General features: G+C 40.8%; 1 protein-coding gene across 2 annotated transcripts; it reads left to right on the top strand.

Moving 5' to 3' along the window:
- Positions 1-1,103: 1,103 nt before the first annotated feature.
- ZNF200 (zinc finger protein 200) lies at positions 1,104-20,476 on the top strand (the record flags this gene model as incomplete). 2 transcript variants are annotated; one of them, XM_079718444.1, is made up of 4 exons in its annotated part: positions 1,104-1,350; positions 1,980-2,071; positions 2,374-2,494; positions 18,759-20,476. In XM_079718444.1, the coding sequence occupies 4 exons, from the start codon at positions 1,104-1,106 to the stop codon at positions 19,481-19,483; spliced, it is 1,185 nt and encodes a 394-aa protein (XP_079574570.1). In that variant the 3' UTR covers positions 19,484-20,476. The 2 variants fall into 2 exon arrangements, with proteins under 2 accessions (XP_079574570.1, XP_079574569.1); XM_079718443.1 differs by having other exon boundaries at positions 2,371-2,494.
- Positions 20,477-24,816: the final 4,340 nt, after the last annotated feature.

The following is a 24,816-nucleotide window of genomic DNA, read 5'->3' as shown; positions in this document are numbered from 1 at the left end:
CGAGCCTCGCCTTCCCAAGCGCAGACCGCTCGCTCCAAGCGAGGAGACCAGACTTCCGCACCGGAAACGGGGCACCGGGCGTGACGTCACTGCTGCCTAGGCGCCCGGCCTCCCAGAAGGCATCGCGTCCCTGCCGTCCTCCCCATCTGACGGCGGCGCACACCAGTAGTCGCCGGCTACCTGTGAGGACATCCCGAAGGGCGAGGGGAGGGCTTGGCCTCTCGAGCCTAGTTTCCCGGTCTCTCCCCGAGTCTGGGTCTCTGGGCTGTCCCCAGTGAGCGCCCAGGGGCGGCAGAACCCTAAGAGGTGAGGGACTCCGGGAGGGCGGGAACCAGGCTGAGGTGGCCTCTGGGGAGCGGAACAGAGTCTATTGCTAGGGGAGCCTGGCCGGATAGGTAGCCGGGAGCGCACCCCAGGCAATGCCACCAGCTGGGCTTTGCGGTGAAGGTGCCCCTTGGCCACTGGGAGAGGCTGCAGAGCGGGCCTGGCCTGGTGGGCCCTACTGGGATGTCCCCTGTCGCTCTTACAGGGCTTTGAGGGCGGAAAGGAGTCAGCAGGCCACACGTAGACACCTCATGCGGCCTTGCGTTTGCTCCTTGAACCATCACCAACCCCCGGAAGGGCATCCGAGGGACCTGCGGTCCAAGGGACGCAGTGAGGCCAGATTCGGTGGCCAAGTTGACTTGTAAACAGATGCCCTCGGTATTGGACCCCGGATTTCCTGTCTTCTGGCCCACTGCTTCTTCTACCAGCATGAGTTAAACCTTTCTTCCCAGTGGAGTTTGCACTTCATTTTCTCATGAGGATGGCCCTTGAGGTTTGAACATCTTCTGCTTTCATTCTCAGGATATTCCTTTCAGGCCTTGCTAAGAGTATCGGGTCAGGGATCTTCCTTACGGTTGTGAGTTCCCTACCGTAGTTTATCTTTCCTTTTTGATTTAGATCTCATGTGGCCTCACTTTGCAAGACACATACTGGAGTGCAGGCATCTCCAGCCTGACTCATGGTTTCTCTCATCTACAGCGTGACTGACAGGTTTCCTCCAGTAAGAGGTGACTCTTGAAGCTCTGCAGAAACAAGTGTGTGTGTGATTTCAAGGCACGATGGCTGCAAAAGTGGTTCCTATACCCCCAAAGCCAAAGAGTTCCTTTATACTGAGAGTTCCTCCTAACTCCAAGCTGGGCCAAGATCTACGTCGAGATGCTACTAGTGGGCCCAAGACCATTCACCAGCTGGTTCTGGAGCACTTCCTCACCTTCTTGCCCAAGCCAGGCCTAGTCCAGCCCGGTCAGAAAGTCAAGGAGACCTTGGTTATTGTGAAGGATGTGAGCTCAAACCTTCAGAACAGAGGTAAGAAGCACATACTGTTTTACTAGAAGAGAAGGGGATGGTACTGGGGGCTGAGCTAGACTTCCCTGTTAGTAATGAATTCAAGTTAGGCTGGTGGGTGTCGGAAAAAAAGAGTTGATTCCAATAAGTCAACATGCCAGGGAGAGGGAGTATTTTTTTCTCAAGCTGGAGCTTGAATGGTTTGCTAAGTGTGTGTAAAGCCACAGAATGAACAGTGTGTATCTTTTCTGTAGTGTCAGTTTTACCCAGACATTGGGGGAGGGGGAGTATCTTTTTAGGATAAAGGAATGTGGATGAATTATTGAATTGACTTCAGCTTATGTGGAATTTTGTTAACTTTTGTGCTTGCTGTGGGCATCTTCAGACTTTACCTTTCCCCATCCTTCCCCTTAGTAGTAATGGGAATTTTAAAAGGTGCTTAGGGGAATATCCTTTTCATAGTGAAGAGACCCCATATAGGTTCAAGACCCTGTGGTTTGTGGATTGATCTCTGACTGGGCTCATAGGAACAGAAAAAGCCTTGAGTTACCTACCAAAGGAATGAGGACAGCCTGGCTTCAAGGTGTGGGTAGAGTCTCCATATCAGAATCCCTGACTTTTCTATTAACTACAGCTTCCTCTTTCCCCAGTGCAACCTCATCCCTTAGTGAAGCTTCTACCCAGAGAAGGAATCCAGCAGAAACAGGAGACAGTGTCTCTGTGTTTGAAAGCTGAGTCTGAGGTGGGTTCAGTTTTCCTGTTCACTGTTTGAGTGCATCACCTTCTCTACTCTTGCAGCCCTCCCGTATATATAAACCCACTCTTGGGAGTCAGCAGGGAGATGGGGCTCTTTCTTCACTGCCTCCTTGGACAGTCATCTTTTTTTTTCTTCCTCTGGCTCCTCTCTGAGCCTGGCTTTCCTGTCTGCGTGGGACTTCTAGATCCCTTTTGCCAACCCTTCCCTGATATTGGTCTTTCTTAACAGCAGGGCTGTCAAGGAACCTCTGTTACTAAGAGGAAGGGGGCCTGTTGCTCTTTCAGGAGCTGGTGGTCTTTGAGGATTTGAATGTATTTCACTCCCAAGAAGAATGTGTAAGCTTGGATCCTGTTCAGCAGCCCACCTCAGAGATTCAAGACAACAGTATTGGGGAGATGATGTTACTGGGTAAGAAATCAAGTCCCTTGTGTGTTCAGATTGAAGGCTATGGGAAAAGCATGTTCTATTTCATCTCAGACTTTTTTGAGACATTGTTCACACCAGCTAAGTACATGTTCATGCACATTTAATTTTTGATTTATTCCATGTGGCAGAGCCTTCTCCAGCTGTGAGTGGCCATTTTCCCTGTATCTTGGGGGCAGTAAGGAGGGAACTTCTCTTGGTAAGCAAGACTTGAGGTTGAATCAACTCACATCAAATATTTAAACAGATAGAAAATGCGAGTATACTATTTCCGAATCTCTGTACCCAGTGGTATTCTCCCCACAGATATATTTTACATCAGTGTATTTATTGGACACATGACTAATTCTTTTAAGTCTTTTTTTTTTCTTGATGTTCAATAGCTGTGAAGCCTACTAGTGTAAGAGAAACTATATCCCACTTTTGATGGAAATAACATCTGGCACTTATTAAGCACTTGTGTGCCAATATGTGCTAGACACTTCTAACTACTTTGCATGCATTTATTATCTTATGTAATTCTTATGATAGTACTGTGGGGTATAGGAATCATTACTATTTCATAGATGATGGAACTGAAGCAGAGAAAAGTTAAGAAATTTGCTAAAGGTCACACAGCAGTAGGTAGTAGAGCAGGGATTTAGACTCAGGGAATCTAACACCAGAGCTTACAGTCTTGGCCCAGTACAGTACTGCCTCCTTGCTGCATTTCTCATAGTTTCATCAGTGAATTTCCTATATGGTTGGTGAATGAAGCCTTCTTCATTTGTACTCATTTCCCAGTAGTGGCTAACAAGTGCTACATAGGAACTCATCTGGCAGCAGCTTTTCTGTAAGCTGCTTAGAGATGCTTCAGTTTTTCCCTAGAAATATACTGCTACCCTAGAGCCAGGGTCCCTCAAAAATCATCTTGCTGAATGCCTAATACTTTTTACCTTGCCTTCAAGACTGGTTCTGAGGCTGAGGTTTTGTGAGTTGCCTAGGGTGACAAAAATACAAAATGATTACTCAACTCTGTAGTTGTCTTATCCTGTATGGTTGGGGTGGTGGTACATAATAGGCCTGGTTAATTTCCCATAGATTATTGTATGTAATATTTTATTTTAGGAAACCGTATAAACAGATCAGATTTATTACACTGAGTTTTTCCTGAGTCTTAGGCAAAGCTAGCATTTATTTTGGGTGACTGACTGTTGGGCATGTTGCCAACTCCAGGAACACTTTGGCCCTGAACGTTGAGGCCCTGAGACCCAATCCTCACCCTCTCCTTTCTTCTCCCTTGTCCATACTCTGAAGCTGATGATTTAAGCTTCGAGTCATTCACCACATTTAATAAATGCTGTTTTCCCCTCAGGCAGGGTTGGGTTTTGGAGTTGATATTCAGGAGGTTAAAAATATATATAATGCTCCATTTCTACCCTCTAAGAGCTTCTAAGTTACAGCTGTAAAGAGCTATGATAAGTCAGGATTTGGACCCAGGAGCAGAGTTTGGAAGAACACGGATTTGATTTTAGATGAGATTCAGTCCGTGGAAGGAAATAAAATGAGGTTATCCTCTGGGCACTTGGACATTGGGGATTGGAGGTCAGATGTAAGGATGTAGAGATTTGGGAGTCATCAGCATATAGCTGATAGTTGAAATAGTAACATTTGGTCGGTTTGCAAAGGGAAAAGTGTAAGGAAATGAACCTCGTGGGGACAGGAATCAAAAGGAAGGCCCTTGACAGAGGAAGACAGAATTTGTGTCTCAGTCCAAGTAAACCACATGAAAACAACCAAAAAGGTAGAGCACTTAAATTCTCAGTGAGACAGTTCTTATGGTTGTATCTGCCCTCTACTGTGGTAAGAGAATATACCTTTCCAAGATTGACACAAATTGACTACATACTATGCAACAAAAACACAAAAGAGTAGAAATTATACATTAGGATCTTGATCACAATGCAATACAACTAGAAATTAATAATGAAATCAGAGAAAACAATTTCTTTCTACCAGTAAAGTTTAAAACTATTAAGTAACTTTGGGTCAAAGGAGTAATACAAATTAAAATCGCATAATTTTTCTGCAAAACACTATGTATCAGAATCTATGGTATAATCTAAAGTGGTACTCATAAGTATATGCAGGGATGTAAAAACATGTATACTGGTTTACAGAAATTAATTAAGCCTCTGACTCAAAGTTAGGAAAACAAGATAAGGGAAAACAGGAACAAAATATTAATAAATACAAACTTAGAAATCAATAAGTTAAAAATAGAAAAAATAGAGGAACTAATAAGTAGAAAGATTTACACACAAATAGATAAATAAGTTAAAAATAGAAAAAATAGAGGAACTAATAAGTAGAAAGATTTACACACAAATAGATAAACCAGTTTCCATAGAGAAAACTGAAATTGTCAAAAAACTAGTCCCACACACAAGAAAAAGGACCAGCCTTAGTTTCACAGAAAATTCTTGTAAATCTTTAAAAATTTGACAGTTCAAATTCTGTGAGAACTTTCAGAGTATAGAAAAAGAAGGAAAACTTCCAGGTTCTTTTTATGACATTAGTGTAACAAAGATATCACAACCTGATGAAAATTGCAATGACCAAATAAGATTTATTCCAGGAATACAAAAATAATTTAGTCATAGAAAGTCTATTTGTTATAAGTCTATCCATCTGAAAATAAAAATAAATAGCCTATGATCATTTTCATAGTTATTGAAAAGATATTTGACAAAATACAAACCTCTTCTTTCTAAGAACACTTAACAAACTAGTGACTAATGGGTACTTCCTTAATGGGCTACATATCCTTTCAGCCAGCATCATCTTTAATGGGAAACACTGGGGGCATTCCCACTAGAATTAGGAATACAACAGTGAAGCCCACTACCACTACTACTATTTAATATTTTGTTTCAGGTATTAGCCAGTGCAGTTAAATGAGAAGGAAATTAGCTGTATTATAAGAACTTAAGAGAAAGATAAAACTACACCTATTTACATATAATATAATTGTGTAGCTGGAAAATCCTAGAGAATGTCTGAAAGCTTATTCCAAATAATAAGCATTTAGTAAGGCAACGAGATGTAAAATTATTATACCGAAATCGTTCATGCAAACACAATCATTTAGAAGATACACAGTAGGAACAAAAAAGATTAAACACCTAGGAATGAACTTAAGAAGTGTGCAAAAATTATGAGGAAAACTTTAAAACACTTCTAAAAGACACAGAAGTAGATTTGAACAAATGGAAAGAAGTATCATGTTCTTGGTGGGGAAGATTTTAATATAAAAAAAGGTCAGTTCTCCCCAAATTGATTTATGAATTCAATGTAATCCCTTTAACAAAGCCAATAGGATTTTTTTCCCCTGGAACTAGGCAGTCCGATCTCAAATTCAAATGGAAAAATAACTACAAGTAACAGGGAAAATTGAAAAGAAGAGCAGTGGTGCAGGAGGGTTCTAGCCGTATCAGGTATTAAAGCAGCCTCTAAAGCCTGTCATGAAAACAGTATATAGTATTGGCATGTGACTAGATAGACCAGTGGGATGGAATAAGAAGTCCAGGGACCTCCCTGGTGGCGCAGTGGTTAAGAATCCACCTGCCAGTGCAGGGAACATGGGTTCAGTCCCTGGTCGGAGAAGATCCCACATGCTGCAGAGCAACTAAGCCCATGCGCCACAACTACTGAAGCCCGTGTGCCACAACTACTGAAGCCTGCGCGCCTAGAGCCCATGCTCTGCAACAATAGAAGCCACTGCAATGAGGAGCCCGCGGACTGCAAAGAAGAGTAGCCCCCGCTCTCCGCAACTAGAGAAAGCCCTGCGTGCAGCAACGAAGACCCAACGTAGCCAAAAATAAACTAATTAATAACAAAATTAATTAAGTTTTAAAAAAGTGCAGAAATAGCTTCAAATACACATGAGGATTTAGTTTGTGGTAAAGTTGGAATCTCCAATCAGCAAGGTAAAGAGGGACTTTTTGATGAAAGGTGTTGTGACAACTTAGTAGCCATTTGGTGAATCATACCTTACTTTGCACACCAAGAAAAACTCCCAGTGGATCAAAGGGTGAATTCCTTTATAACCGTGGCCTAGGAAGGCTTTTCTAATTAAGACTCAAAAATCCAGAAGTCTTGAAAGAAAAGATCAATAAAGTAAATACCTAAAAAATTTTAAACTTCTGTATGACAAAATAAAAAATATCTGAGCAAATAAAATGCAGTAAATTGGAGGTAAATATTTGCACCTTATATCAGACAAAAGCCTAATCTTCCTAATTTATTAAGAATTTCTAGAAATCGGGAAGAGAAAGATCAACAGATTTTCTCAGAAATACCAATTACTCTAAAATACATGAAAGAGGGCTTCCCTGGCAGCACAGTGGTTAAGAAACTGCCTGCCAGTGCAGGGAACATGGGTTCGAGCCCTGGTGCAGGAAGATCCCACATGCTGCGGAGCAACGAAGCCCATGCGCCACAACTACTGAGCCTGTGCTCTAGAGCCTGCGAGCTACAACTACTGAAACCCATGCGCCTAGAGCCCGTGCTCTGCAACAAGAGAAGCCACTGCAACGAGAAACCTGCACACGGCAACAAAGAGTAGCCCCTGCTCATCGCAACTAGATAAAGCCCACACTCAGCAATGAAGACCCAACGCAGCCAAAAATAAATTAATTAATTAATAAAAGAAATTAAAAAAATAAAATACATGAAAGATGTCCAGCCCTACTCATAATTAGAAATGCAAATAAAACCTTTACTGAGTTACCTTTTTTTAAAAAAAATCTATCAGATTTATAGAAATCAGAAACTTAACAACACATTGGTGGTGAGGTTGTTGGGAGATGGGTATATTGCTGGTGGGCATGCAGAATGGTACAGTTCCTGTTTATGAGAATTTGTAATCACCCATATTACAGATGCATTTACCTTTTGATCTAGCAGACCCACTTCAGGGAATCTGAATTACAGATAATAGCAATAGCACACATTCAAAATAATGTACAAACAAGGTTTATTCGTTGTGGTATTGTTTGTAAAAACACAAAGTTGAAAACAATCCAAGTGTTTCTGCAGGGGGCTGGTTGAATACAGTATGTTTCCACACATCATACCATGATAATCTCTGTGCACTGGAATATAGTGACTGAAGTAAGGCAAGTAGCAGAAATATACATAGTGTACTACCTTTTATGTAAGAAACGGGGAGAAAAAGAAAACGTATTGCCTAAAGAAACAATGGGAAAACAAAAAGAATTTAATAAAACTGCTACCTGTCTGGGGAATGAATAGAATGGATGGGGAGAGGGATGAGAGTAACGCTCTCTATGTATACTTTTTCATGTTTTGATTTTTTGAGCCATATAAATATATTAGCTACTAAAATTATTTTATTTTTAAAGTTAGTACAGTAAAGGAAGGTAAAATACAGTTTCCCATGAACAACACAGGGATAAGGGGTGCTGACCCTCCCAGCAGTCAAAAATCAATGCATAATTGATAGCCCCCCATACCCGCTGTTCCTCTATATCCATGGTTCCACATCTGCAGATTCAACCAACCTTGGATTGCACAGTACTGTAGTACTTATTGTTGAAAACATTCTGCATATAAGTGGACTTTCACAGTTCAAACCTGTGTTGTTGAAGTCGACTGTATTTTCATTGACCCTTTCAGAAAAATAAGAAAAATCATGAGTTGCAACTAATTGTTCTGAAAACAGATATTTAGCTCTTTAATATAACCTAATGTTTATAATCATTCATAAAACGCTGATGGTAATTCCTGAAAACTGAGAATAAAGAAACCTACTATCACTATTAATATCATTAACTAATTTTCTAAAGCAAGAAGATAAGAAAAAGAAGTTGAGAAGAATGAATATTGGAGAGGGAACCAAAATATGATTTGTACTTAGAAAATCTAAAAGGATCAACTAAAACATTATTATATTTAATAGTTTTAAAGTAGGTTGATAGGAATAAATATTTAACAATCAATAAATAGCATTCTTTTTTTAAATTTATTTTTGGCTGCATTGGGTCTTCATTGCTGTGCGTGGGCTTTCTCTAGTTGTGGCGAGAGGGGGCTACTACTCTTCCTTGCGGTGCACAGGCTTCTCATTGCAGTGGCTTCTCATTGCGGAGCACGGGCCCTAGGCTTGTGGCACGTGGGCTCAGTAGTTGTGGCTTGTGGGCTCTAGAGCGCAGCCTCAGTAGTTGTGGCACATGGGCTTAGTTGCTCCGTGGCATGTGGGATCTTCCCAGACCAGGGCTTGAACGCTTGTCCCCTGCACTGGCAGGCGGATTCTTAACCACTGCTCCACCAGGGAAGCCCAATAAATAGCATTCTTAAATAAACACAAAATAATGAGAGCTCTCATTCAGAATGACTGTAAGATAAGAGTAAACTAGAGAAATGTTTTTTTTATGGAAAAGATTTTTATTATTTTCTTTTATATTATTTTTTATTTTTATTTTTTTGGCTTTTTTTTTTATTAGTCTCTGCTTTACAACAAAGTGAATCAGTCATACATATACATCTGTTCCCACATCCCCTCCCTCCTGCGTCTCCCTCCCTCCCACCCTCCCCATCCCACCCCTCCAGGCGGGCACAAAGCACCGAGCCGATCCCCCCGTGCCACGCGGCCACCCCCCACCATCCATCCACCCCATGGCCGGCAGTGTATACACGTCCATGCCTCTCCCCCACCCTGTCACAGCCCCCCCCCATATCCCCAAGCCCACCCCCAGTAGGTCTGTGTCTCTATTCCTGTTTTACCCCTAAGTTCTTCATGACATTTTTTTTTCTTAAATTCCATATATGTGTTAGCATACGGTATTTGTCTTTCTCTTTCTGACTTACTTCACTCTGTATGACAGACTCTACGTCTATCCACCTCATTACAAATAGCTCAGTTTCGTTTCCTTTTATGGCTGAGTAATATTCCATTGTATATATGTGCCACATCTTCTTTATCCATTCATCCGATGATGGACACTTAGGTTGTTTCCATCTCCGGGCTATTGTGAATAGAGCTGCAATGAACATTTTGGTACATGTCTCTTTTTGAATTATGGTTTTCTCAGGGTATATGCCTAGTAGTGGGATTGCTGGGTCATATAGTAGTTTTATTTTTAGTTTTTTAAGGAACCTCCATACTGTTCTCCATAGTGGCTGTACCAATTCACATTCCCACCAGCAGTGCAAGAGTGTTCCCTTTTCTCCACACCCTCTCCAGCATTTATTGTTTCTAGATTTCTTGATGATGGCCATTCTGACCGGTGTGAGATGATATCTCATTGTAGTTTTGATTTGCATTTCTCTAATGATTAATGATGTTGAGCATTTTTTCATGTGTTTGTTGGCCGTCTGTATATCTTCTTTGGAGAAATGCCTATTTAAGTCTTCTGCCCATTTTTGGAGTGGGTTGTTTGTTTTTTTGCTATTGAGCTGCATGAGCTGCTTATAAATTTTGGAGATTAATCCTTTGTCAGTTGCTTCATTTGCAAATATTTTCTCCCATTCTGAGGGTTGTCTTTTGGTCTTGTTTATGGTTTCCTTTGCTGTGCAAAAGCTTTGAAGTTTCATTAGGTCCCATTTGTTTATCTTTGTTTTTATTTCCATTTCTCTAGGAGGTGGGTCCAAAAGGATCTTGCTGTGATTTATGTCATAGAGTGTTCTGCCTATGTTTTCCTCTAAGAGTTTGATAGTTTCTGGCCTTACATTTAGGTCTTTAATCCATTTTGAGCTTATTTTTGTGTATGGTGTTAGGGAGTGATCTAATCTCATACTTTTACATGTCCCTGTCCAGTTTTTCCAGCACCACTTATTGAAGAGGCTGTCCTTTCTCCACTGTACCTTCCTGCCTCCTTTATCAAAGATAAGTTGGCCACATGTGCGTGGGTTTATCTCTGGGCTTTCTATCCTGTTCCATTGATCTATCTTTCTGTTTTTGTGCCAGTACCACACTGTCTTGATTACTGTAGCTTTGTAGTATAGTCTGAAGTCACGGAGCCTGATTCCTCCAGGTCCGTTTTTCGTTCTCCAGATTGCTTTGGATATTCGGGGTCTTTTGTTTTTCCAAACAAATTTTGAAATTTTTTGTTCTAGTTCTGTGAAAAATGCCAGTGGTAGTTTGATAGGGATTGCATTGAATCTGTAGATTGCTTTGGGTAGTAGAGTCATTTTCACAATATTGATTCTTCCAATCCAGGAGCATGGTATATCTCTCCATCTATTTGTATCATCTTTAATTTCTTTCATCAGTGTCTTATAATTTTCTGCATATAGGTCTTTTGTCTCCTTAGGTAGGTTTATTCCTAGGTATTTTATTCTTTTTGTTGCAATGGTAAATGGGAGTGTTTTCTTGATTTCACTTTCAGATTTTTCATCATTAGTGTATAGGAATGCCAGAGATTTCTGTGCATTAATTTTGTATCCTGCTACTTTACCAAATTCATTGATTAGCTCTAGTAGTTTTCTGGTAGCATCTTTAGAATTCTCTATGTATAGTATCATGTCATCTGCAAACAGTGACAGCTTTACTTCTTCTTTTCCAATTTGGATTCCTTTTATTTCCTTTTCTTCTCTGATTGCTGTGGCTAAAACTTCCAAAACTAAGTTGAATAAGAGTGGTGAGAGTGGGCAGACTTGTCTTGTTCCTGATCTTAGTAGAAATGGTTTCAGTTTTTCACCATTGAGGACAATGTTGGCTGTGGGTTTGTCATATATGGCCTTTATTATGTTGTGGAAAGTTCCCTCTATGCCTACTTTCTGCAGGGTTTTTATCATAAATGGGTGTTGAATTTTGTCGAAAGCTTTCTCTGCATCTATTGAGATGATCATGTGGTTTTTCTTCTTCAGTCTGTTAATATGGTGTATCACATTGATTGATTTGCATATATTGAAGAATCCTTGCATTCCTGGAATAAATCCCACTTGATCATGGTGTATGATCCTTTTAATGTGCTGTTGGATTCTGTTTGCTAGTATTTTGTTGAGGATTTTTGCATCTATGTTCATCAGTGATATTGGCCTGTAGTTTTCTTTCTTTGTGACATCCTTGCCTGGTTTTAGTATCAAGGTGATGGTGGCCTCGTAGAATGAGTTTGGGAGTGCTCCTCCCTCTGCTATATTTTGGAAGAGTTTGAGAAGGATAGGTGTTAGCTCTTCTCTAAAAGTTTGATAGAATTCGCCTGTGAAGCCATCTGGTCCTGGGCTTTTGTTTGTTGGAAGATTTTTTTTTTTTTTTTTTTTTTTTTGCGGTACACGGGCCTCTCACTGTTGTGGCCTCTCCCCGCTGCGGAGCACAGGCTCCGGACGCGCAGGCTCAACGGCCATGGCTCACGGGCCCAGCCGCTCCGCGGCATGTGAGATCCTCCCAGACCGGGGCACGAACCCGTGTCCCCTGAATCGGCAGGCGGACTCTCAACCACTGCGCCACCAGGGAAGCCCTGTTGGAAGATTTTTAATCACAGTTTCAATTTCAGTGCTTGTGATTGGTCTATTCATATTTTCTATTTCTTCCTGATTCAGTCTTGGCAGGTTGTGCATTTCTAAGAATTTGTCCATTTCTTCCAGGTTGTCCATTTTATTGGCATAGAGTTTCTTGTAGTAATCTCTCATGATCTTTTGTATTTCTGCAGTGTCAGTTGTTACTTCTCCTTTTTCATTTCTAATTCTATTGATTTGAGTCTTCTCCCTTTTTTTCTTGATGAGTCTGGCTAATGGTCTATCAATTTTGTTTATCTTCTCAAAGAACCAGCTTTTAGTTTTATTGATCTTTGCTATCGTTTCCTTTGTTTCTTTTTCATTTATTTCTGATCTTTATGATTTCTTTCCTTCTGCTAACTTTGGGGTTTTTTTGTTCTTCTTTCTCTAATTGCTTTAGGTGCAGGGTCAGGTTGTTTACTCGAGATGTTTCCTGTTTCTTAAGGTGGGATTGTATTGCTATAAACTTCCCCCTTAGAACTGCTTTTGCTGCGTCCCATAGGTTTTGGGTCGTCATGTCTCCATTGTCATTTGTTTCTAGGTATTTTCTAATTTCCTGTTTGATTTCTTCAGTGATCACTTCGTTATTGAGTAGTGTATTGTTTAGCCTCCATGTGTTTGTATTTTTTACAGAACTTTTCCTGTAATTGATGTCTAGTCTCATAGCATTGTGGTCAGAAAAGATACTTGATACAATTTCAATTTTCTTAAATTTACCAAGGCTTGATTTGTGACCCAAGATAGGATCTATCCTGGAGAATGTTCCATGAGCACTTGAGAAAAATGTGTATTCTGTTGTTTTTGGATGGAATGTCCTATAAATATCAATTAAGTCCATCTTGTTTAAAGTATCATTTAAAGCTTGTGTTTCCTTATTTATTTTCATTTTGGATGATCTGTCCATTGGTGAAAGTGGGGTGTTAAAGTCCCCTACTATGAGTGTGTTACTGTCGATTTCCCCTTTTATGGTTGTTAGTATTTGCCTTATGTATTGAGGTGCTCCTATGTTGGGTGCATAAATATTTACAATTGTTATATCTTCTTCTTGGATCAATCCCTTTATCATTATGTAGTGTCCTTCTTTGTCTCTTCTAATAGTCTTTATTTTAAAGTCTATTTTGTCTGATATAAGAATTGCTACTCCAGCTTTCGTTTGATTTCCATTTGCATGGAATATCTTTTTCCATCCCCTTACTTTCAATCTGTATGTGTCTCTAGGTCTGAAGTGGGTCTCTTGTAGACAGCATATATATGGGTCTTGTTTTTGTATCCATTCAGCCAATCTGTGTCTTTTGGTGGGAGCATTTAGTCCATTTACATTTAAGGTAATTATTGATATGTATGTTCCTATTCCCATTTCCTTAATTGTTTTGGGTTCGTTATTGTAGGTATTTTCCTTCTGTTGTGTTTCTTGCCTAGAGAAGTTCCTTTAGCATTTGTTGTAAAGCTGGTTTGGTGGTGCTGAACTCTCTCAGCTTTTGCTTGTCTGTAAACGTTTTAATTTCTCCATCAAATCTGAATGAGATCCTTGCTGGGTAGAGTAGTCTTGGTTGCAGGTTTTTCTCCTTCATCACTTTAATTATGTCCTGCCACTCCCTTCTGGCTTGTAGAGTTTCTGCTGAGAGATCAGCTGTTAACCTGATGGGGATTCCCTTGTGTGTTATTTGTTGTTTTTCCCTTGCTGCTTTTAATATGTTTTCTTTGTTTTTAATTTTTGACAGTTTGATTAATATGTCTCTTGGCGTATTTCTCCTTGGATTTATTCTGTATGGGACTCTCTGTGCCTCCTGGACTTGATTAACTATTTCCTTTCCTATATTAGGGAAGTTTTCAACTATAATCTCTTCAAATATTTTCTCAGTCCCTTTCTTCTCTCTCTTCTTCTGGAACCCCTATAATTCGAATGTTGGTGCCTTTAATGTTGTTCCAGAGGTCTCTGAGACTGTCCTCTGTTCTTTTCATTCATTTTTCTTTAGTTTGTTCTGCATCAGTTATTTCCACTATTTTATCTTCCACCTCACTTATCCATTCTTCTGCCTCAGTTATTCTGCTATTGATCCCATCTAGAGTATTTTTCATTTCATTTATTGTGTTTTTAATCGATACTTGATTCATCTTTAGTTCTTCTAGGTCCTTGTTAACTGTTTCTTGCATTTTGTCTATTCTGTTTCCAAGATTTTGGATCTTGGAAATAGAATCTTGGATCATCTTTACTATCATTATTCTGAATTCTTTTTCAGGTAGACTGCCTATTGCCTCTTCATTTGTTAGGTCTGGTAGGTTTTTATCTTGCTCCTTCACCTGCTGTGTGTTTTTCTGTCTTCTCATTTTGCTTATCTTCCTGTGTTTGGGGTCTCCTTTTTGCAGGCTGCAGATTCGTAGTTCCCATTGTTTTTGGTGTCTGTCCCCAGTGGCTAAGGTTGTTTCAGTAGGTTGTGTAGGCTTCCTGGTGTGGGGGACCACTGCCTGTGTTCTGGTGGTTGAGGCTTGATCTTGTGTTTCTGGTGGACAGGTCCACATCTGGTGGTGTGTTTTGGGGTGCCTGTGTCCTTATTATGTTTTTAGGCAGCCTCTCTGCTAATGGGTGGGGTTGTGTTCCTGTCTTGATAGTTGCTTGGCATAGGGTGACCAGCATCGTAGCTTGCTGGTCGTTGACTGAAGCTGGGTGCTGGTGTTGAGATGGAGATCTCTGGGAGATTTTCACCGCTTGATATTATGTGGAGCTGGGAGGTCTCTTGTGGACCAGTGTCCTGAAGTTGGCTCTCCCAACTCAGAGGCACAGCACTGACTCCTGGCTGCAGCACCAAGAGCGTTTTATCTACCCGGCTCAGAATAAAAGGGAGAAAAAGTAGAAAGAAAGAATTAGTAGAAGAAAGAAAGAGAGAAAGAAAGGAGGAAGGAAGGAAAGGAAGGAAGGAAGAAGAAAGAAAGAAAGGGGGGGAGGAAGGAATGAAAAAGAAAGTGAAAGGAAGAAGGGAGGGAGGAAGGAAAGAAAGACAGGAGGGAGGGAGGGAGGAATGAAAGAAATAAAGAAAAGGGGCGGAGGGAGGGAGGGAGGAAGGGAAGGTAGGAAAAAAAGAAGATAAAGTAAAATAGAATAAAGTATAAAATATAGTAGCATTATTAAAAATAAAAAAGTAATTATTGAAAAAAAAAAAGGACGGATAGAACCCTGGGGCCTATGGTGGAAGCAAAGCTATACAGAGAAAATCTCACACAGAAGCATACACATACGCATTCACAAAAAGAGAACAGGGGGAAAAAAATCGAAAATCTTGCTCTCAAAGTCCACCTCCTCAATTTGGGATAATTCGTTATAAAAAGAGGAAAAGGGGGAAAAAGTCTGAAATCTTGCTGTCAAAGTCCACCTCCTTAATTTGGGATAATTCGTTGTAAAAAGAGGAAAAGGGGAAAAAATCTTAAATCTTGTCCTCAAAGTCCACCTCCTCAATTTGGGATGATTCGCTGTCCATTCATGCACTCCACAGACGCAGGGCACATCAAGCGGACCGTGGACCTTTAATCTGCTGCCTCCGAGGCTGCACAGAGAGATTTCCCTGTCTCTTCTCTGTTCTCACAGCTCCCGGGTCTCAGCCTTGGACCTGGCCCCGCCTCTGCGTGTAGGTCGCCGGAGGGTGTCCGTTCTTCGCTCAGACAGGACGGGTTTAAAGGAGCCGCTGATTCGGGGGCTCTGGCTCACTCAGGCCGAGGGGAGGGAGGGACACGCAGTGCGGGGCGGGCCTGACGTTGCTCCAGCCCAAGGCGCTCCGTGCGCTTTCCCGGGGAAGCCGTCCCTGGGTCCCGGGACCCCGGCAGTGGCGGGCTGCACAGGCTCCCCGGAAGTGGGGGCGGACAGTGACCTACGCTCGCACACAGGCCTTGTGGCAGCAGCAACAGCAGCCCCAGCGTCCCACGCCCGTCTCCGGGGTCCGCGCCTTTAGCCGCAGCTCGCGCCCGTCTCTGGAGCTCCTTTAAGCAGCGCTCTTAATGCCCTCTCCTCGCGCACCAGAAAACAAAAGGGAAGAAAAAGTCTCTTGCCTCTTCGGCAGCTCCAGACTTTTTCCCTGGACTCCCTCCGGGCCAGCCGTGGCGCACTAGACCCTTCAGGCTGTGTTCACGCCACCAACCCCAGTCCTCTCCCTGCGCTCCGACCGAAGCCCGAGCCTCAGCTCCCAGCCCCGCCCGCCCCGGCGGCCGAGCAGACAAGCCTCTCGGGCTGGTGTGTGCCTGAGGGCACCGATCCTCTGTGTGGGAATCTCTCCGCCTTGCCCTCCACACCCCTGTTACTGTGCTCTCCTCGGTACTCCGAAGCTTTCCCCCTCCGCCACCCACAGTCTCCGCCCGCGAAGGGGCTTCTAGTGTGTGGAAACCTTTCCTCCTTCACGGCTCCCTCCCACTGCTGCAGGTCCCATCCCTATCCTTTTGTCTCTGTTTATTCTTTTTCTTTTGCCCTACCCAGGTATGTGGGGAGTTTCTTGCCTTTTGGGGGGTCTGAGGTCTTCTGTCAGCATTCAGTAGGTGTTCTGTAGGAGTTGCTCCACGTGTAGATGAATTTCTGATGTATCTGTGGGGAGGAAGGTGATCTCCGCGTCTTACTCTTCCGCCATCTTCCTCCCTCCCTTTTAGGACCTGCACCTGAGAGACGAGCCCCCAAAAGCCCTGACTTTGAAAAACAACAGGGCTCACATCTTGAGACGCAGAGCTGTAGCTATCTGAGAGCCAGCTCTAGAGAAATGTTTTATTGGTAAATAGAAAAGAAGATTCTTAAATATTGGAGAGAAACAGGTCTAAACTGGAAAACTAAAATCATGTAAAGATAGCAGTGCCCTCCAAATTTATTTATACTGTAAATACACTCGTTCAAATTTGTGAAAAGGTAGAAGTGGATGTTCTGACTGGTTTTACCAATATTAGACATGTTACAAACAACAAACAGTGTGATACTGAACTCCAAATGTATTAGAGTTAACTGTAAAAATAAGTCATAAAAGAATGGCTAGGGGACTTCCCTGGGTGCACAGTGCTTAAGAATCCACCTGGCAATGCAGGGGACACAGGTTCAATCCCTGGTCCAGGAAGATACCTCACATGCCACAGAGCAACTAAGCCTGTGCGCCTAGAGCCCGTGCTCCACAACAAAGAGAAGCCACCATGAAAAGCCTGTGTACCGCAACGAAGAGTAGCCCCCACTCACCACAAAAAGAGAAAGCCCGTGCACAGCAACAAAGACCCAATGCAGCCAAAAAAATAAATTAATTTAAAAAATACCTTAAAAAAAAAAAAAGAATGGCCAGGAAACAATAGAAATTTATCAGATTTTAAGACTAATTTTTTTCTCTGGTTTTAAGTTGTGGAGTTATTATAGAGGGAGATTTCCATTAATATATCAGTAGTGATTGATAAAGAGATTAAGATTTGTAATATATAAAATTTATTTAAATTTATAAAAGTCTCAGCCCAATAGATAAATTACTAGTTTGCAGTAATCAAAGTGCAAAGTAAAGCTACAATGAGAAACCATTGTATACCTATTAAATATTTGAAAATTATATCTACTGCCAGCAAGATTAGGTAAAATTGATAACCACATGTTGATGATTGTATTGAAATTTGTACAGCTTGTTTGGAAAGCAGTATAACAGTTCATACCAAGAGCTGTAATAAAAATTGGCATGTGCTTTGACCCAGCATTTTCATTATCCTAAGGGAATCGTTAAAAGAAATAATTTAAAAGAAAAAATTCTATTGGTGTGAAACTGCTAAATCCAGCAGAGATTCATAGTCTAGCTTCAGGTTCAGTCACATTATCTAAGTGGTTGCTTTAATCCTTTAATGTCAGTAAGTTGCCTGGAGTCAGACAAATCCCTTGTCATGTCACCTGTTCAGAGCATACTTTTTTTTTTCACTTTGTTGCCTAGTCTTTATAATTTGTTATTTTACACAGACTTTTTTTGGGAAATACAAATGCAGAAAAGTCTACAGATCCTAAGTGTACAGCTCAGATTTTCACAAAATGTACACATTTATCTAACCACACCCAAAATTGACTATTCCTAACAGCCCAGAAATCCCTCTGTGCCCCCTGCTCAGTCACTACTCTCCTTCCTCCCCAAAAATGACAACTACTGACTTCTACCATAGTTTCATTTTATCAATTGTAGTAATCCTTTAGTGTCCAAATAATAATCCATTGTGTGAATATGCTCTACCTCCTTTAGTTGTGGTCATTTGAATTCTTCCAGTTTTTCACTATATTGGATATTATAATATTACCTAATACTATAATATTTTAATATTTAATGTAGTGAAAACCTGGAAGTAACTCATCTTACCATTCACTTACTAGCCTCCTAAAGATTACAAGTAGTACCCTTTAGTATTTATGTCCTTCATCCCCTGGTCCTTATTAGCTCAGTGCTCTACACAGAATGTAAGGTCAGTATGAACTTGTTGAGTGAGTAGTTGGTGCTTATTCAGAAAACAAACAAATGAAATATTTTAATGTAGTCCCACTCATTCCAATTTTTAAAGAAAAGTAAAAAGAGGACTGAGTGCTTGCATTATGGGGTATGGAAAGATTTATCAGTCATGTATCCCACCCTCATTAAGGGTAGAAAAGTGTTGATGGCAATTATCGGCCAGTCCTCAGATTTCTGACTTTCAAGGTTATTGTTTCATGAGAAATCTGACTTGTTTTTTCCTGCCTGGTATCATAGCCCTCAAAAGTTATTAAATTCTCTCTCTGTTTCAACAGTCAGTGACAGTAACCCTGAGGGTGAAGATCTTCAGAGAGAACCTGTAGAGAATGAAGATCAGAGAGAAAAGTCTTCAGATTGTGATGAAATTGATTGCTCCGTGGTCTCTGAGCAACCTCCAGATTGCCAGAAAGAGGAAAGACTAAATACATCCATTCCAAAGGAAAGGAAAATGAGAAATCTTTTAGTTACCATTGAAAATGATACTCCACTAGAGGAACTCTCAAAATATGTGGATATCAGTGTTATTGCACTTACCAGAAATCGGAGAACAAGAAGATGGTATACTTGTCCACTGTGTGGGAAACAGTTTAATGAAAGTTCTTACCTTATTTCTCACCAGAGGACTCACACTGGAGAAAAACCCTATGACTGTAGTCACTGTGGGAAAAGCTTCAATCATAAAACAAACCTTAATAAACATGAGCGAATCCATACAGGAGAGAAACCTTATTCATGTTCTCAGTGTGGGAAAAACTTTCGTCAGAATTCTCATCGGAGTCGCCATGAAGGAATCCATATAAGGGAGAAGATATTTAAGTGTCCAGAATGTGGGAAAACCTTCCCAGGAAACAAAGAATTTGTGATTCATCTGCAGAGTCACGAGGCTGAGAGGCCATATGGTTGTACAAAGTGTGGGAGGAGGTTTGGTCGGCTCTCAAACTGTACCCGGCATGAAAAAACCCATTCAGCATGTAAGACCCAAAAACAGAAGTGGGATTGAGAAAGGTCTGATGGTCCTGCCTCAACCTGAAATATTCCTTAAGGAATTCTGAATTCCCAGGCTATCTGAAAAGATACAGATAAGAAAACCTCATTATAGCCAAAATTGGATAAATACCCATGTTTGCTGAAACCTTAAGTTTTTAGAAAATTCACAGGGGGGAAGAAAAAAAACCAAAAACATCCTCAAGGGCTATACCTCAGTTAGCAACCAGGCTTTTTGGACTAGAGCTTTCTTTTGTGAACTTGTCTAACAATGTATAGGTCACAGATCCCTTCCCTGAAAGATGCTTTGAAATGTGAGTCTGGGGGCTGCTTACCTTCAAGGTGAAGAGTGATGAGTGTCCTGAAAGTATATCCAGCTTTTGGCTTCCCTGGTGGCACAGTGGTTGAGAGTCTGCCTGCCGATGCAGGGGACGCGGGTTCGTGCCCCAGTCCAGGAGGATCCCACGTGCCGCAGAACGGCTGGGCCCGTGAGCCATGGCCGCTGAGCCTGCACGTCAGGAGCCTGTGCTCCGCAACGGGAGAGGCCACAACGGTGAGAGGCCCGCGTACCGCAAAAAAAAAAAAAAAAAAAAAAAAAAAAGTATATCCAGCTTTTCCCCCACATAGGAATTCACACTTGAGAAATAATGTAAAGGTCCTAAAAGAACCAAACTACTGATTTGTTAAGTCAACAGCTTCTGTTAGCAACTCATGTAATCCTCTAAGGATACCCTTAAAGCCTGAGAGTTGAAAGGGATTGTTTACTTTGGAATTTAGGAAAATACAGCAAGGAATGTCAAGGACTTACTCTGTCATTTCTATGTGATCTAACGATGCATTTCAATAACATTTACAGTTTGTGGTTGAAAAGTGACTGTTTTACAGAAATCCTTTTCACAGTGTTATTTAAAAGTGTCTCCTGTTCTCACTGTATTTTGTTCTGCAATTAATTGCTCACACAGCTCTCTCATGCCTTTCCCTTGCCAAAAGAAGTTTGGGTCGTTCAGGCCTGGCCACCCAGCCCTGCTCCTGGAAAAGCTCTTTAGAATCTTGCCTCTCTGTTGAGTTGAGAAGAAAACCTGCTAGGAAGGAAACCTCAAGAGGAGGAGGAGGACGTTGGCTTGGATCCATGGCTGGTCAATAAACTTGCCATATGCGTTATTTCCCATCAGACCTTTAGGAATGGGTGGTCACTACCTCACAAGCAAAGTGTTTTACTTTTAGAAATTATGTCTCCAATAGCTAGCTCACATTACCCCTCAGGAGACAGGGTTCCAGTGTCCTCATTGTAGTGGATATTTGTTTCCTGGCCTCCTGACACCCAGACTTCCCTGACTTGTCTGCCAGAGGCAAGGCCAGCGGTGCCTTCACGGGACCGATCCTGTGGTGCGTCATTTTAAGGATTCTTGATCAGTCTTGCTCTTCTTAGATTTCCTAAGGTTTTACATTGGTATTTTGATTGGAATAGGTTAAATCCTATATATCAGTACTATTGGGGGAAAATTACCTTTACAAATTTTGTTTCCTATCCAAAAACATACCTTTCCATTGATTATAGAGTATTCCTAAGTTTTTCTAATTTTCTTCATGTAAGTTCTACACAATTTTGTTACTGTAAATCGTTTTTTTTCATTATATTTTTCTAGTTGGTTATTGCTCTTACATAGGAAAGTTATTTTTAATTATATATTTGCAAAACTAGCCACTTCTCTGAATGTAATGTTCAGTAATTTTGTAATTTCTCAGTTCTGTTCAAATTTGTGGTTAAAATTTATACCATCTACATATAGTAGTTTTGTTTCTTCCTTTATGCCTGTTGCTCTTTTTTTGTTGTTAAAATATGTGGTTCTAAGCTTTGTTCTTGTACAAAGCATGCTAAAAGGACATTTTATGATACAATTCAGTCCTGAGTCCTAATTAAAGATAGAAAAAGAAACCCCAACATTTAAAGCCACACTAAAACAGGCTTTATCAATGTTGTCTTTCAAGCCTACTGTATCCTTTAAAATAAGGGATAAAACTGGCTGCCAGCATTATTCTCTTATTCCTTTGCAAGTCTGGCCAGGGTCCACTCAGTTATTGTGCAGAGAGACCCGCCTGTGCACCCAGAAAACTTAAAAGGCTAAATGGCTGCCAGGCAGTGACAGGAGAGGGTGAGGTCACGGGGGCAAGATGGTCCTGTTCCCTGCCCAACAGTCGGGCCACAAGGTCCCCAAGATGTTTGGGTTGGTGATGCTCCCGTGACCCAAACCCCCTCCCTACACCCAGCAAGTGCCTTCCGTGCCCCGCCAGTAAATGCAAGGTCAAGGTCCCTGGGAGGGCACCCCGAGAAGCTGTTATACAACAAGTAAGTGCTTGATAAGGAGCCTTACAACAGCTAATGAGAAAAAGTAAACACAACAACGAATGGTTTTCCAGTAGAGCAGCAAAGTCCAGTTAGAAAATATGAAGGACCAAAGGTCCTATACCTACAGCAGCTATAAATCTAAAGCACACATCCTCTAAAGCCTTGGTACCAGGCCCTGGGTTGTAATGGGGAGCAACAAACCCATGGAGTTTCCCAGGGTGTGGGGTGCCGGTGGGGGCAGAAATTCAGTAAATCTCAAAAACAGGTATGCAGCTACACACAAGTGCTAGGAAGGAAAGGCTGCTAGGAGTGATACCGGTGGGTTTTCTAGGGAGGACTTCTGGGGAAGTGACATTTAAACTGAGACCAGAAGGATGAGATGGGGGAGGAAGGGAGCAGCGAGGGGATGTTCCAGTAATAAGACATGAACAGATATCTTCAGATAAACATGAGTGGCTAAAAGAAATATATGAAAGAATGTTTGGCCTTAATAGTAATCTAAGAATTATATATAGAAAGAACAAGATACCATTTTAGGTGCATTAAATGAGCAGGTTGTGTGTGTGTGTGTAAATGTTTGGCTTGGCAGAAGAGGGATGACAGCAGCAACTGTGACAAGAATGTTAAAACTATTACTCCTTGACCTAGCAATTCATCTTCTATGTACAAGGGGAGGTATCACAACATTATAATGCTGAAAAAATTAGAAATGACCTAAATGGTTGGATAAATAGGGTGGCATATTATAAAGCTAATAAAAATAAAGCTTTTCATTAACCTTAGTCGTCAGGGTGAGTCTCATCCTCTCCACTCTCTCGAGCCCACTCCAGCTTCACCTTCAATTCCAACTCTTCACTAAACATTTATAGAATATTTCACCCAACAACAGCATAATACACATTCTTTTCAAACTCACATGAAGCATCACCAAGATAGACCACATCTGGGCCATGGAACACACCTCAGCAAATTTAAAAGAATAGAAATCATACAAAATATGTTCTCAGATCACAATGAGATTAAGTGAAGTTAATAACAAAGTTGGCTGAAAAATCCCAAAATATTTGGAGATTTAACAACACACATCTAAGTAACAAACGGGTCAAAGAAGAAGTCTCAAGAAAAAAATTTAAATATTTTAAACTAAATGAAAATGGAAATAAAACTTATGAAAAATTTGGGATGCAGTGAAAGCAATGCTTAGAGGGAAATTTATAGCATTGGATACCTATATTAGAAAAGAATAAATATCTAAAATCAATCATCTAAGTTTCTACCTTATGATCTACAAAAGAGGAAATTAAATCCAAACAGAAGAAAAGATTTAAAAAATTAGAAAAGAAATCGAAATTAAAAGTAGGAAATCAATAGAGAAAATCAACAAAATCAACAGAGAAAAATCAACAAAATCAAACGGTGGTTCTTTGAAAAGATCAGTACAATTGATAAACCCCTAGCCAGGCTAACTAACAAAAGAAGAGAGAAGGCACAAATTGCTATTACCAGAAATGAAAAAAGGGGGCCATCACTATGAATCCTGGGGGCAAGAAAATGATAATAAAGGAATATTATGAATAACTATGCCTATAAATTTGATAACCTAGAGGAAATGGACCAATTCCTTGAAGGACACAATCTACCAAAACTCACTCAAGAAAAAATAATCAGAACAGGCCCATATTAAAGAAACTATGAATAATTAATAACCTTCCAAAACAGCACTGGGCACAGATGGTTTCATTATGAATGCTATAAAATGTTTAAGGAAGAAATTATGCCAATTCTCTACCATCTCTTCCAGAAAATACAAGCAAAAGGAACACTTCCTAACTCATTCTGTGAGTCCAGCATTACCCAAATACCAAAACCAGACAAAGCCATTACAAGAAAGGAAAACTATAGCTAATATCTCTCACGGATATTCACACCAAAATTCTCAACAAAATATTATCAACTTGAATCCAATAGTGTATAAAAAGAATTATCTATGATGATCAAATGAAATTTATTCCAGGTATGCAAGTCTGGTTCAACATTTCAAAAGCAATGAATGTTAAAAAAAAAAAGAAGAAAAATCATATAATCAGATCAGCTGTAGAAAAAGCATTTGACAAAATCCAACACCCACTTGTGATAAAAACCCTCAGCAAACTAAAAATAGAGGGAAACTTCCTCAACTTGAAAAAGAACATGTATAAAAACTTACAGCCAACATCATAATTAATGGTCAGAAACTAGATGCCTTCCCACTAAGATCAGGAATAAGAAACAAAGATCAGGAACAAGGATATCTCCTCTCACCACTCCTATTCAACACCTACTGGAAGTTCTAGCTAATGCAATAGGACAAGGAAATAAGGACTTCCCTGGAGGTCCAGTGGTTAGGACTCTGCGATTTCACTGCTGAGGACCCAGGTTCAATCCCTGATTAGAGAAATAAGTGCCCACAAGATGCACGTTGTGGTCAAAAAAACACAAAAAACAATTTCTTTGATCCTAAGACCAATGCCACATATTTTAGGCTTTTGTTACAATACTCTCCACATCTCTGTACTGAATTAGTCAGTTATTGCTGCAGTGGTACTTAGGGAAGATATCCCAAAACTCAGTGGATTATAGTAAGCATTTGTTTTTCTCACTCCTGGGTCTACAGGTTGGTTGAGGTGGCTCTGCTTCACCCTAGACTTCAGGTTGGATTGAGGTCTGATTCTCATGTCACGTTCTGGAACTTGGACTAAAGGGGCAGCAGCTACCTGGTGAAGTCCTTCTTGTGGTAATCATGGCAGTGCAAGAGCCAAACCAAGCTGCACAAGCAGATTTAAGGTCTCATGTTTTGACTACTCACATTTTGCTAAGGAAAGTCACACAGCCAAGTTCAAAGTCAACAGAATAGGAAAGTATACATTACCCCAAGGGGAAGTGAGTGGGGACTGAATATGTGCCAAACAATAATCTATTACAGTGATCGAAAAGATAAAAATCCTTGTCCTCATGGAGATTAC

Source organism: Hyperoodon ampullatus (genome assembly GCF_949752795.1).
Source record: "Hyperoodon ampullatus genome assembly, chromosome: 14".
Taxonomy (NCBI): Eukaryota; Metazoa; Chordata; class Mammalia; order Artiodactyla; family Ziphiidae; genus Hyperoodon; species Hyperoodon ampullatus.
This window is presented reverse-complemented; position numbering and strand designations above follow the sequence as displayed.